The sequence below is a fragment of the Bombus vancouverensis genome, unplaced genomic scaffold, assembly GCF_051014615.1.
Source record: "Bombus vancouverensis nearcticus unplaced genomic scaffold, iyBomVanc1_principal scaffold0057, whole genome shotgun sequence".
NCBI classification, from domain to species: domain Eukaryota; kingdom Metazoa; phylum Arthropoda; class Insecta; order Hymenoptera; family Apidae; genus Bombus; species Bombus vancouverensis.
Window position 1 is genome coordinate 413067 of NW_027468948.1, and position 15522 is coordinate 428588.

The 15522-nt window shown below is 32.6% G+C and overlaps 1 protein-coding gene and 1 long non-coding RNA gene across 2 annotated transcripts; one reads left to right on the forward strand and one right to left on the reverse strand.

Moving 5' to 3' along the window:
* Window positions 1-255: 255 nt before the first annotated feature.
* LOC143304828 (omega-amidase NIT2-A-like) lies at window positions 256-1994 on the reverse strand. Its single transcript, XM_076627316.1, has 4 exons — window positions 1841-1994; window positions 1271-1439; window positions 763-996; window positions 256-611 (listed from the first exon to the last, which is right to left on the reverse strand). Exons 1-3 carry the CDS (start codon window positions 1922-1924, stop codon window positions 863-865), a joined length of 387 nt encoding a protein of 128 aa, XP_076483431.1. The 5' UTR covers window positions 1925-1994; the 3' UTR covers window positions 256-611; window positions 763-862.
* A 5815-nt stretch (window positions 1995-7809) lies between these two features.
* LOC143304827 (uncharacterized) lies at window positions 7810-8617 on the forward strand. Its single transcript, XR_013061465.1, has 3 exons — window positions 7810-8092; window positions 8168-8436; window positions 8520-8617. It is a non-coding gene; the product is annotated as an uncharacterized LOC143304827 (long non-coding RNA).
* Window positions 8618-15522: the final 6905 nt, after the last annotated feature.

Genomic DNA, 15522 nt, shown 5'->3' on the forward strand with positions numbered 1-15522 from the left:
TTGCTCTCTTTAATTCTTTCATCGAGACAGACAATCTACAGGTATTAATCGACCAATTTCTCCAAGCTGATAACTTCGAATTGATGTTTATATATAAGAAGTGTTATGTGTTAATCTGTCTAAATGTTTAAAAGGTGTTATAAATTAAATGTTGTTAAACGATACGTAATTGCCTTTTGATCGTAAATTTTACTATCAAGGGGTCTTTTATGTATGCGTAATCATTGTGAATTATAACAATTTATGTGATCGATATTAAAGGTGTTTAAAAGCATGTATTTTTTTCTATATTATTATTCTCCTATATTATTATCCTATATTATTATAGCATTCCTATATTATTATAATATCCAATTACATGTTGATACACAAGATATACAGATTATTATTTATAACGTTTTAGTTTTCTTAATTGAGTCATTCATTTAGTACAAATGATAAGAAATTAGTAATAATTCACAAAAAAAGGATATCGTAGTAGAAATATTATAAAAAAACATTTTCTGTTTTAGTGTAGAGTTACTCCTTCTTACAGACAGTGTCGTACAAATCTGTACGTCTCTGAGAAAATGTAGGTATCCGAGCCCTTACTTCCTCAACAACTTTTAGATCTGATAGAAAAAAGAAACATACGAAGTAATAAGTAATGCTTACTAATAAATTCAACAAATACAAAGGAAGATGGCTAAATCGATAAATTAACGAGACTAAAAATTAATTACATCATGGATCTCTCGCTTTTAATTTTAAGCTGTAAATTACCGATATCGGTGACTGCCATATTCTCTTGAGTTTCCAAATCGTAAAGAATCTTTCCTCAGGGATTGGTCAACTGTGTATGTCCCCATGCGACGTAACTTGCTTAAGGAACACGAGCCGGTGATATGCAGGCAACGTATAATTGATTATCATTCGCTCTGAAACGCTGAAGTAATGACCAGTGCAGTGGTCCAGTGGTCATATTGAATGCCGCTGGATATATCAGCATTTGGCAACCTAACCCAGAGAAGCAGGAAATATGAAGCCACCGAATACCAATTAACTTCGTAGTTGCACGGTTCACATTCCATCATTTCTGAATATGCGAGGACAGTCCTCTTATTGTGCTTTTAATTCTTTTATTTGTTTCATTTTCAGCAAATATACTGGTTTTTTAAATTAAGCTTCTTTTTATACAGAGTTACAGATTATATTAATTTTATATAGAATATATTTAAGAAAGATATTTAATTTTTTGCTAGTTAAGTATTGATCGATTAAGTTACTGTACCTTTGTTCCGATAAATGCGTGCCATTTCCTCGAATCTAATATCATAGCAAATGCCAATACCTATTTTGCAGCCCTTCACATCGAACGTCGTTAGGGAGTTACCAGGACTGAGTGAATCACTCTCTCGAAAAGTAATCTTATTAGGAATGTCGATGTCGAATAGATGTACCTAATAACATAAAAATGTGGTCGCTAATTATATTGCTGCAACTTTTGTAATTTAATATCAAAGTTACCAACTCCTAAACTTTAATTATTTTTTATTTAATAACTGACAGCGTTTTTATCACTTTCTTTTATTAAAAAATCTTATCATTTAATAATGTTTAAAAAGGAGAAAAAATAAGTATAATAATATTTTAAGTATGTGAAAAATTTATACAACAACAAACACATTACAACAAAAATGGGCGTTTCCCGTATCATAACGTATTTTATAAACCGCAAATTATAGAATTGGTTATAGTATACGTATGTACATATGTATATTCCTAAATTATTCCTAGATAGAGTCACTTTCTTCACCCCGATATTTTCAAATTCAAAGCCATAAAGGAATATATTACTTACCTTTCGGTGTTTTGCTATCAAAGTTCCATCGGGACCCCAAATAGTAGAGGTATTGTACAATTTATCGCCCTCTATTTCAGGCATCGTACCACCAACTACATAGATGTTGTTTTCTTTAGCTGCGTTCGATGAAGCAACGCTCGTTTCACCATCAGGAATACTCTCGGCGTATTTTGGAAAGTACTCTGCATTGCAATATTTCAATTAATGAAAAATAACTGTCTTTTGTTCCAACCATAAATTAAATTGAAATGTTTGTCAGTTTTTTATTTTTAAATTATTAAAATAACTAAGTTTTATATTTCGACTTAATTAAATATGCAATTACTTAGCTAATAGTATATATAATAAATTGTTTCTACAGGTCCAAAATGAAAAATGAATATTTAGAAATATTTAATTACGACAATGCTATTTGTGTTAGCATCAGTGGCTTGTTACTCAACGACTTTGCTAGTACTTTTTGAAACATAAAGTTAGTTTTCAATTAATACTTATACTAGAGGCGGAATTATAAATGCAAAATAATTGATAATACTAATTTATAAGTACCTAATTATTAGTATGTTAAAAAATATATTTATACAAAAATCACGATAATCATGAAAATGGGGAAATCCTATATTCTCGAATCAATTCACAATTTATTTTGTATATTAATTAGATTCCGCGCTCATCAGTACGTACTCACTGGCGACATCGAGAAAATGTATCGGCAATTCCTCGTACGACCAGAGGATCGGAAATATCAAAGGATATTATGGCGCAGCGCGAGTGGAGAAACAGAAACATATGAGCTTAACACCGTAATACTCTTATCATAGAAATAGAAGCAGTCCTCAATTCCCGCCCGCTAACTCCTATCTCCACCGATCCAAATGATCTCCTAGCCCTCACTCCCGGACATTTCCTCATTGGCGATTCATTAATGTGCTTACGTGATCGAGATTTCAGAGACATTCCATCGAACCGACTCTCCAAATGGCAGCATATCCAACAGCTTAAACAACATTTTTGGAACCGCTAGCATAAGGAGTATTTGAACGAGCTAACCAACCGCAATAAATGGAGCAAGGGTGGACACAGCATCCAAAAGGGCACAATCGTCATCCTCAGAGAGGACAACGTTCCCTCCATGCATTGGCCTCTGGGCCGAGTTATCAAGGTTCATCCAGGCGCCGATGGTGTCATCCGGACAGCTACAGTTCAGACGGCAAAGAGCATTTTGGATCGGGGCGTCAAAAGGCTTGTCCCACTGCCAATTCAACCCGATCTCGAGAAACCCGAACAACTAGCCACCGAGACGAAATAAGATGGGAATTTCAGCCACACCTCGCTAGTTTGATCGGTACCCTCTCAACGGGGGGAGAATGTTACGCCATGCGGCTTACCATAGGTCATATTCTTAACTATCGATAGCGCCACTATAATGTCGCAGACGGATCGTCGCGTCTGCCCGGCAAACAAACATTGTAGTGGCAAGCGCGTGGTTCATTAAGCAGGGCGACTTCCAGAAACGTCGACTCGTGGCCCGTATTTTACCTCGCAGTAAAAGAATGTGGCGTGATCCGAACGTAGTGGGGGTCGCCTTCCAGAAAAAACGAAAAAAATCGAAAGGCGTTCAGAACTTTTCGAGAAGTCGAACCGTCAACACATGTGGTATGTCGCGCATTACTTATCAACCAAAACGCAGTTACATTTTTTTTGTTCCTTTTATATCTTTCTAGTTAATAAGTTGTTGAAATAAACATTAATTTATTTGTGTTAATTCTGTGGAATTTCATTGAACTACCCTTATTATCATAATCGAAATAAGGGGATCGATCAGTTCGTGGCGTCGATTATTTAATCGTAACGGGAACTTACAACTCTCGTTGACGTGCTATCTCGCGATCGCGTCTCTCCGCGAACGGTCGAAACAAAATGATTCACTAAAAACTGTCCTGAATTCCTAAGAATTTATTTACCGCAAAACTGACAAAGTGTTTATTTAAAAAATGAGGTTGAAGGTAGTCCTTTTCTTTCATTTCATTCATTTTCATTTTCTTTCTTAAGTATGGCTAACACAATATCTAATCAATTAAAATTTTATATTTTCACGTGAAAAGTTTCTTTAGATAATTATTATCAACATGATGACTAACTCTTACGGATTAATACGTGTCTGTAGGGCAATCCGGTGGACTTGATCGGCTTTTTACTTCGAAAGTTGAGTAATCGGTGTCGCTTTCTTACGCATCTTTGAACTGTATAAATGTTTTAAAATTGTTTGATCCAGAATGTACCACACCGGACAATCAAGAAGGCAGGTGCCTTGACTACAGAAAATGTAAACCTCTGCAAGGAATATGGCAGATACAGTACCGTACAGCCACCGATTTTTATAGACGATCAGTGTGCAGATACCAGGGCAATGTTACGATCGTTTGCTGTCCGAACGATCCAAACAAAGAGAAGAGAGAAATTTTAATAAAAACTGTGTACAAGTATAAGGCTTTGCGACCACCATACTGTGGTTTTAGCAACGTCTCTCATACCAGGGTGGTCGATGGTAAACCAGCTGAACTTGGTACGTTTTATGTCTTTCTTTCCGATTAATAATAAGCCATTTACTGCAAAGAATGAACTTTAAAGGCATTAAACAGCACATCAATGTACATTTCAATTAGACTAAATAATAATGCTATGATTTCATCGGTAGTAACTTTACTTATTAACTTGAATTATTTCTTTCTTTTACTTCATGTTAGGAAGAGTATCTTTTTGCTTGAAATAAAGAATTGATATAAGAGTAATAATATGGATAGAGATCAAAAACTGTTAGGGCAGAAATTACACGTTTGAACTTTATAGTTCAGTATAGTTCAAATAGAAATTATATAGAATTATTTGATAATTTGCATTCCACTGGAATAAAAATTTAATTTCTGTCTTTATCAAATCTGTATTTCAGAGTATTTGTACGTATGTACTTATCGTCTGCTGTATGATCGAATATCGAATAGGTAATAATCGTTGTTACTCGTTATGTGAGAAAAAATTATGTATATTCACAACTATGACTATTGCATTTTAGGCGCTTGGCCATGGATCGCTGCATTAGGTTTTCGTAATCCCCGAAACCCAGACAAACCACTATGGAAGTGCGGAGGTTCCCTGATATCGGCTAGGCATGTTTTGACCGCAGCACATTATGCACATATGGATGGAATAGAAAACATACACAATCATAATATTGCCATTCTTAGATTGGTGGAGGAATTGCCATTTTCGAGTAAGTCCTCAAATATATATATATATATATGCTATTGAGTATTACTGAAGTATCATATCCTGAAATTTCTTACTGTACACATATATTGTGTCATAAAGCATGTACAATTCTTTCTCATACTTTTGGTCATTCGTTTCCTGCATTTTCATTTATTCTTTTATTTTTCAGGGTACGTATATCTCATTTGTACGAAAGAGCCCCTACGAAAGAGCAACTTCGTCGGCTATAACCCCCTTGTTGCTGGATGGGGAGCATTAAGATATAGTAAGTGATATCAATTTTATAATAAAATTAAACAGTTCCAGTCTTAAATATCTTTCTTATTTTCTTCGTAGGACGACCACGACGTAATGCATTAATGGAAGTACAAATGCCAGTGATTAAGAACGCCGAATGCAAAATAGCTTATTCCAAATTTCCTAATGCACCTGATATCACTGATGGTATAATATGCGCCGAACATGCTCAGGGTGGAGAGGATTCTTGTACGGTAATTAAGTTACAGAGTTACTACAAACTATACGGTATCTGAAGACACGTTAATTCGAATTAACATCAAATCGACGTCTTAAACATTAGAAATAATAGATAAACACAATTTAATAATCTTGCCCACTTCTCACACCTCATTGTGGTATTTAATCTAATTTCCTTCTAATCTTAGTTTTGCTCAAAATACATATAACATGTACATTATAAATTGGAGTATTTCAATACACAAATCAATAGAAGATTATTACTGTATATAAGTATAATTTCAATACAATTCGATCGATATATTTCAGTATCTTTGATTAAAAATTTAACGATCCTTTCAGGCTGACCGCGGCGGACCACTGCTGATACAACATGAATTAACCTCGTATTTAATAGGTATTGTGTCTTACGCTTATAAGTGCGGCACAGCTGGCTATCCCAGCGTTTACACTAGGGTCACATCGTACCTTGACTTCATTCTCCAAGCGATGCAATAATATGATATTACTGTTCCATAAATATCATTGTGTAAAAAACGTAAAGTTGGATTTTCTTATTGTGGAGATAAGAAACAGCTCAAACTTACATTGTTTTGTACGTTACAAATTATAGGCTTAAAATGTACGAAATGTAACTTTGAAACGACACTAATTTTTTACGCACGATAAACCTCCACGACTTAGGTATGTAAAGATGATAAACGTATATTAATTCTATTAATTTGGTAATAATAAACCAACTTTCTGAGAAGTTCTGTAAATTTCGTTTCTGTTGTATCAAGAGAATAATGGAATATTCCACTTAGATCGTATACTTCTTGTATGTACATACAAAATTTTCCGGCTAATCTAAAACACTTCATAAGATAGAGAGCTTCTGGAAATTCGGACACAGAGAGTGCATAAAATACAAGATATGTCTCGTGTCTTTCAAAATTATTTTTTATTCGCTAAAAACGTCCTGTGTACTCATGCAATCACATGCAACCTTGAAACTTCACTTATTTTTTATCACTTTCCAATTCAATACACTGTTTCTGCATTTTTGACTATATGTAAGAGAAATTTCCATTCAGCCAAAGGTGTACTTACAGATTATAGATTCCTATACGACTCTCGGTAAAAATTTATCCGCACTCCAGATAGTTAAAACTTCTGTCGACCGTACTGATCCATCTGCACTCTTCGTATGACGTCAATATCTGTTCAGTGCTGCTGCGTAGGTTTCATTGTGTTACGTCGATTCGTTTGTGACCGTTGCGCGAGTAATAGCGCTTTGCAATGGTGATTTGCAGGAAAACAGTGCAGGATGCTGTGATTCGTTTCTTGTGGTCGGAGGTTATATTTGATGCCTATATTTATCAAAGATTTAATGCACATTATGGAGAAAGTGTTTTGTCACGAAGTGTGTTTGAATGGGCACAAAAGTTCAAAGAAGATCGCACAAGTGTTATGAAAAAACAGCTGGACGCCCGTCCACATCCACGATGACAACATTGAACGTGCTCATGAACTTATGCTCTATGGAATAGACGAGTGACGCTGGATAATGTGGCAAATCATTTGCAAATGAGCCACGGCTCTGCTTATGCAATAGTGCACGACAGATTTGGGTTTTAAAAAGTTTGTGCGAGATGGATGCCGAGAAAGCTGATGAAAAGGTGAAGACGACGATGCATTCGTGGTTCGCAGCTCAGCCCAAAACATTTTTTAATGAGAAAATACGAAGGTCCTTCAGCAAATGGACAAAGTGTATACAGAAATTGAGTGATTATGTCAAAAAATGATGTATGTCTTTTTTGACAATTGCTTAAAATAAATTCTATACCGACAGAGCGGGTAACTTTTTACTCACCCTCGTAAGACACTTAAATTTCCAATCTATTATGATGAATAAAAGAGCTTATACTATTAAATCTAATTGTATTTTGTTGCATGAGAGTACACGTGTATGTGATGTACATTACCTTTATATCCCCTTGAACGCTTCAATATTGCGCATATATACTATATTTTGTACAGCTTCTATAAAATTTTGTATGTTTGTTTAGGCTGTTAATCTAGAGGCTGGAGTACAAAGAAGTGGCACAATGATGTGGGCTGATGACATTTATAATTATCAAGGAATCACCCCTACATTCGCTCAGGTATATATCGTTGACTATAATGTATTTAACATATATGATTGTTAGAATATTAATAATTAATTTTTAATTCTATCAGAATTTTAATGAAACTGTCCCTTGGGAAGGAAGAACTGATACCTTGATATCACGGTTTATACATCCTATATGTACGACAAATTTTAGAACATTATATAACGAAGAACCAGATCGTCGTGGCCATGTGATGTGAATAAAAGGACTTGAATTTGATGATATTTTTATAATGTTAGATAACATAACTAAGTATCTTCACAGTAAGATAGGATGACATGGTTTACATGATCTTAATGTTGTTCACTTGAGTGATGATATTATAAGGAAAAGTGTAATATCACAGGTAGGATGATTCATAATTTAGAACTACTAACTCATGTATGTATTAAAAATTAAAGAAATATATTAAATTTTATAGGATATTTATGTTTAGTAACCAGTAATTCAGAGATTGGTATTCATGGTTACTATAACGAGGCTGTAGAAACGCACCCTTTCTTCTTTGCAAATGGTCCTGTATTTATGTCTAAGTCGAAACTGGAACCTCTGAATAATTTAGATTTATTCTTGTCATTTTCTAAAATACTTATCTACAGTATACCATAAGGAATGATACCGTATCACACCTAATCAAGTGCCTTAAGAAACATCAACAGGATATCACAGTAATCCCTTATCGACTGATATGTAAGTAAAAGTTATGTGTCATTGTTATACACAGTTATGTGTTAGTGTTATACACAGTTATTTATCATTTTCTATTAATTCAGTTGTAGCCACTACAATATCTATGACACCGGTAGTAATTATAAGATCAATAATGATGTTCTATAAGAGGAAATGATGATTAGGAACAAAAACTTACAGGTAAGTCAAAGTATATGTTATTTGCCATTTGAAAAGAAAGTTACTAACTTAGAATTTTTTGATAAATAATAATTGTGCAAAATATATTGGATTTCAAATTTGTCAAAAATTGAAATTTAAGAAGCATTGTAATAATATAACATTAATATTTTGATTTTTCAGGAGATATCATGCGGTGGATGGATAATATGTAAAAAATATTAAGCAGTATATGAATTTTCATATTGCGTAGAGATAACAAAATGAATTTTAAAAAATGTCGACATGGTAATAAGAAATAGCATCATGATAAAGAATATATAAACACAGTTTCATTTTTTATAAATAAAAATTTGTTGTTCCAGATTTTGAAATATAGTGAAACGTTTAATTAGTATCTTAATATCTTTAAATAATTATTATTTTAGAATCAATTGTAATTGTATCATACGTACTTTCGTGCAAGAACATATGTAATTTTGAAGTAGTTATTATTAGGAAATTGTTAGACGCGAACAGTATGCGAAAAGTTAGTATGCAGTGTAATAATTATCAATCAAAACACAAGAATTAAATTCTTGAGGAAAAAATTTCCGGAATTTCTTATTTACATGATTATAAAGAAATCCATAATAAAAAGGAGCTGCTTTCTAATACTTCTCTTCCTTGTAGTGCCTACGTTAATAATAACGAGGTTCGACTTTTTGTTTTTAGAGGGATACTGGAAAATTTGAAAGTACAGTACCATTGGGAAGAAAATCACGATATTGAAAACGATATTTGCAAGTAAATTTCCAAAAAATCTGTTTTCAAATTTTCGCTTTCTATTTCACATTAAAAGAAAGGGCTGCCTTCTTTCTCTGAAGACAAAACAAACATTCTGAATCTCGTATCAATGAATGATGTCAATAAGTTATTTTTCTTTTCAGATTGAACAATATTCCAGATTTATTCATAATTTCATACTACGCGAAGAATAGACTTTCATAGGTATATAAAGGAAATATTAAGTATAGGGAAACTCTTTTTCGTTGTAGGTGACATATGCTTCACGGTTGAACACATGTATTTTTGAACACATATAAATGAAAAAGTACTCTTATGGAGAAAAAGAATTGATACCTTCGATTGACATTAGATAATGTATATAAACTTATGAACAATCACTATCAGTTTGTATTTTAGGTGCACACGCAGATTTGTTGGAGTTCTTATAAAATGTACATCCTGTACGAACGTTTTATTCTTCCAAATTTTACGATACTATGTCTCATATAATAACTATATGGATTAAACGTAATATAAATGATCCGAAAATAGACTCGAACGACATTAATTGTCTTTCTATTTATATCAATATCGAAAATACAAGTAAAGCTGGAACAATAGTATGCAAGAATGGACTATTTATTATTTTAAACCAAATCATAGCATATTCAGAATGCACAGTATTATCATGAAATGTAAATGAATCAGTTGTAAACGAACGATTTTACTGTAAAATCGTTGCCTCCTTTTTTTCATCTGAAATATAGCAGCAATGAGTACATTCTTTTAATATATAATAAAACGAGATATCTTTATAAAGTTACATATGTCATCACTGGTAACTGTTATCTCGTATGACACCAAATATACCGTTAGTATGGAATGATATTTTTATGAAGATATACTTTAATGATAGATTTTATGAATGAAACGTTATATAAGAAAAATTATCTCTTGTTATTCTATGATGTGTAGTAGCTAATGAAGATTAATTTTACAAAGTATTGGAGCAAAAGAGAATTAAAAAATTAAAAAGATCTAAATAAGATTGTTCGTGTGGCTTAATTATCTCAATTCTGGTACACCACTTGTTACATTCTAACTAATTAGCGCTAAACAATAACTTGCAAATATTAAAGATATTAACACCTTAATATTAACACCTAAAGGTTTTCAGGAAATTTTATAATATTTGATTATTGTATATCTAGTCATTGATTGATAAAATTTCTTGTATAAGCATAGATCGAGGTTGACGTCATACGCAGATTGCATATCATTGACAGGTATCGTTTTAATTTATTTTATGGCTAGAATCATTTGAATATTATACGAATAATTATTTCCATTCGAACGATTAATAAATCACGTACCTATAAAAGATATATTATGAAAAAGACGTGACGAAACAAAAAAATATTGGAAATTCCGTTGTCATTAGATCAATTATTTTTGCAATGATTTTTATTTCCATGTAATTACATATGAAATGGGTAATTCATTAACATCTCCTCGAATCGAATATAATTCGTTACACTTCACAACGATTCAAATAATGGACGGGAAATATATAATAACTTTCCTGTCCTTGCGTTAAAATAGTACTGTACAAATCAGATGATACAGGAAATACCCAAAAAACCCAATTACATCCACATTGCATGACAGCACACTTGCAATGGATTTTTGTGATTTCAATGTCACAGACAATGACACAACTAATCAGAACACGTTCGAGGCTATAGACATTGAAATTACCGCGTGTTTAATACGTTTAAAGCATAAATCTAAATTTCACGCGATTATTTCTTTGTACATTGTGAAACTCTTAAATTATCTTAATCGAATAAATAATCCTAATGTAATAAAACATCTTGAAATAGACCTAGATATCTGAAACAGAAACTCGAAGGATAAGAAATCCTAAAAGGTACTAATCCTAAAATAACAAACTCCTAAATAATAAACAAGTGATAAAACCTGTTATAAATAATAAAGCTTACCTGGAATAATCAAATCCTAACTAATCGAAAATAAAATAAGGCAAGCAATTTTTAATCTTTCAAGTAATTTTTCCGAAAACACAGAAAGATAGAGAAATTAAAAAGACGCAGCACAAATTGCAGCACAATGAAAGTTTCAGAGCGATGAATACGATCGTATTAAACTAAATAATTTTCAAAAGTGAAATTACACTGAAACGTATATCGATGATATTTGTCATTTCTACGATCTGTTTCGCTTGATCGTGTTTCTTTTCTGATGTAAATTCAATTTATAATACGAACTAAGTTTCCTTTATTATTATTAGTTCTGCGTCTTTTTAATTCGTCACTTCTTTTATTTCAGAACAATGACGGGCTCCAAGATGCTGTTCGGATGTTTGGCGTTAATTGCTTTTCTGCATCCATTAGTTCACGTTTGTACTTCGAGTAGTACAGCTCAAGGTTTGTACTTCGAGTTGTCTTTTTCCATGCACTTCAAATTCCAATACGATCTGGTCACGTGGCCTTCGTACAATTTCGAAATTTTACCTGTTTGGTAATCGTCAATGAAAAAAGAAGTTATGCGTGACCTCAACACATTGAAACAATTTTTATGATTTTTTATTTGCCGGTTGGTCAGCAAGTTAATGGAAAAATTTCACTTAACTATTCGCGTTAATTTCTTCGGTTTAACTTTTGGGAAATGCTTCGTTAGCTTCGGGAATATTCCAACGATTCGTTTTACGTACAAAATAAGCATGATAAATATTACATCGCGATAATGTAATATCGGAATATATTAAAGGTGTAATTTTGTCCGATTAATTATAATTTATTAATAATGGATTGAAATATGAATTAGTTAGACAGAGAAACGATGTTTGATTAACAGGAAAACTAAATGCAACGCTCGTATTTACAACAAATAACTTGACAACTATTTGGTAACTCTCTCTCTCTCTCTCTCTCTCTCTCTCTCTCACTAGCAACTCTAACACTCGACAACACTCGCAACTCAATTCTAACGACTCTATGCTTCGACGTCTCGATCAACTCTGATTCTCGCAACACGCACACTTTTCGATTCGCCTTGGATAGCGAAACCGTCCTTCTTCTAACGCGTTTTTAAAACGCGATGGCGCTATCACTTTCTAAAAGCGTCGTCTTTACATTTCCGATGGCCACGGGCACATCCGACTGCCAGATATACAATGTATTATAAGAGTATCATTACCATACTTTTCATGAAAAGAGCAATTTTTCTTGATAACTATACTCTGTAACATAGATTGAAGTCGCTGATTTGATCCCTCTGATATCGTTGTCTTATGAGAGTCTCGCCTGGTCTTGATTGGTTCTGTTGACTCTTATCGTTATGAAAAATCGATTCGTTGTGTACCTTTTTTGTATAGAGAATTATTTTGTGGTAGAATATAATGTTGTAATATTTGTGGTCTTTACTTTACTAATTTTGTCACTGAGCCGCTCTTTGGTTCGTTGAGCGATTCATACTCCGCATATATTCCGTACTTGCTTCGCTTGGTACTTTTATAATTTTCGCAGTTACAATAAAAAATTTAATTCTTAACAGATTAAAGATTTAACCTCTTGCTTTATAGTGTACAATAATTTTTTTTTTTTTTTCGTATAGGTTATGTGATCCATAGTTTGAGTAAGTAGTACATATATATATATATATATATATTTCCTCCCACTGCGATGATCGCACTATATTTCATATATATATATATATATATATATGACAGATATATATATATATATATTTAGACAGATTAACACATAACACTTCTTATATATAAACATCAATTCGAAGTTATCAGCTTGGAGAAATTGGTCGATTAATACCTGTAGATTGTCTGTCTCGATGAAAGAATTAAAGAGAGCAAAAACATGATAATGCCGCTAATATAATATTCCTTCTTTCTTGTATCTGTCTGCCTCTCAGGTCGTTTTACTAATTACAATAAGTAATTTCGACTTCTTTGCGCTCTCTTTTAACGCATTCGAGACCGAAAGAAATTCATATCAGTCAGTAGGCAAGGGTATAATATACATATTTTATATATAACTTATGTAGTAATGTATATATCATGTTAATTTCATATTTTTTTCAATATAGAATTATTATATATATATATATATATATATATATATATATATATATATATAACTGTACATAATACGTTATAGAATAACATAGTATATAATTTTATATTTTAAAAATATGAGGCATACTATTTAAGATTGTCATCGATTTAAAATCAAAGTATGAAAAGGATACCCTGGAGAGAGTAAAACACAGAATCATTCCAACTAAACATTCAGATCGTACCGACACCTAGGTATCGTTTTACAATTAAATCTCGGTCTCGAATGGATTAAAATGAAATACATACTTGCAGCTTCAACATCTTCAATATCGAGGAGATTCAAACTTTACAAATAAAAGCGGCCTGTTCCCCTTTCCACGACAGACTCTCATACCATATCCGCTCTTATCCAGGCTTTTACTTGAAACCAGCAATGCGTTCATTTACAATTTAAATTTACCCGGACCATCTACTGAATCGTCAGCCTTTTATAAATATATAATGAACCCAGAACATGTGCCTGTGCCCCTGGTATCGATGTTCGGCTTGTGATGTTCGTACCGGAACCTTCGCACAATTTCAATTTGTCACGCGTGAACATCGATTCTTCCAAGGGTCTCAGCTTTATGCGGCTAAATCCTTTAGAACGATTAAAATGATACTAATGATATGGTATTTTTTACAAAGATTTAACATATCCATAAAATAGGAAGTTTCGTGCTCTCCTATTTTATATTAATTATAAATTAATAAGTTTTATATGTGTTATTTATAGATCTAATAAATTTTGTATTGGTTTACAGCAGGTGCTCCGGGTATAAACAGACGACAAACGAACAAATAGAAATTCAAACTATTGTCGTTGTTTAACTCGCATGGGACTATAAGCTCGAATTGGACTTAAACGTTACGATCGTCGAGAATAATTACTATGTGTACCCTGTACGACGGGCAGAGAATCTTAAGTTATTAACGGCAATTCCTTTGTGCATAATTCAGGTTTATTAACAACCTGTAATGGATAATCATCGATGAACTCTTTTTGAATAAAGTTCACATTTATAAAGCAAACACTATAAAATACGACAGGACAATTGTAATCGATAAATGACATTTTATTAGGATATTATAAGAAGCTAAGATATCGAGGTACATTAAAATTGAGTCCGCTGCAACCCTCATGACATTTAAAATCCTACGCGTATATTGAGTAAAGTTGTTATATTAAATATAATCATATTAAATACAAGCTCGTCCGCTGGATTCCCAAATTATTTGGTTAAATACTTTGAATACGAGAATACCGAGTGTTAACAGTAGTAAATCCTCTATATGGTATGTCTACTTTGCTATCTTGAATAGGTAAATAACATTTCACTTTAACGCATTTAACCAATATTAACATTTAACATTTAACCAATATTATACGCATATGCACATAATGTTACTGTTACATATAATGATATATACGTAGATATACACGTTAATTAAATCCTCTATATGGTATTTTTATATCAGTATCGTAAACATTGTAAACCGGAAATCTTTTATTACACACGTACATATACAGTCAATATTATTGTTACATATAGTGATACATACGTTGATCCACACATTAATTAAATCCTCTATATAGTTTCTCGAGTAGTTCTCTTCAATACCGTTATATCGATGAACTCTTTTTGAATAAAGTTCACATTTATAAAGCAAACACAATAAAATACGACAGGACAATTGTAATCGATAAATGACAGTTTATTAGGATATTATAAGAAGCTAAAATATCGAGTTCTAATTGTGAATATCAAGCGCTCGTCGTTCGATGAGATTACCAATATTTTCTTCCTGCTCCTCTACATGGCGCTACGCAGGACTCGCTTCTGAGCACGTCTTTCTCGTTGGAGGCTTAATCTTTCTTTTCTTTTCCAGTAGAATTTTTACACAATTCTTTCTCCCTTTTATCATTAAATTACCTGTAATTCTTAACGATCTTTAATCTTTGTCGCTTCTTCCCTATATATATATTTTTGTTTACTTTTCTCCGTAGCGAATTTTGTCTTTCT

What these genes read in the sequence shown, in the direction of transcription:
- LOC143304828 (XM_076627316.1), bottom strand. Translation starts at nt 1,924, where the DNA reads ATGCCTGAAATAGAGGGCGATAAATTGTACAATACCTCTACTATTTGG. An exon ending in TGATAGCAAAACACCGAAAG is followed by an intron (nt 1,440 to 1,840) that starts GTAAGTAATATA and finishes TTATGTTATTAG; the next exon opens with GTACATCTATTCGACATCGA. An exon ending in ACGCATTTATCGGAACAAAG is followed by an intron (nt 997 to 1,270) that starts GTACAGTAACTT and finishes TCTCTGGGTTAG; the next exon opens with GTTGCCAAATGCTGATATAT.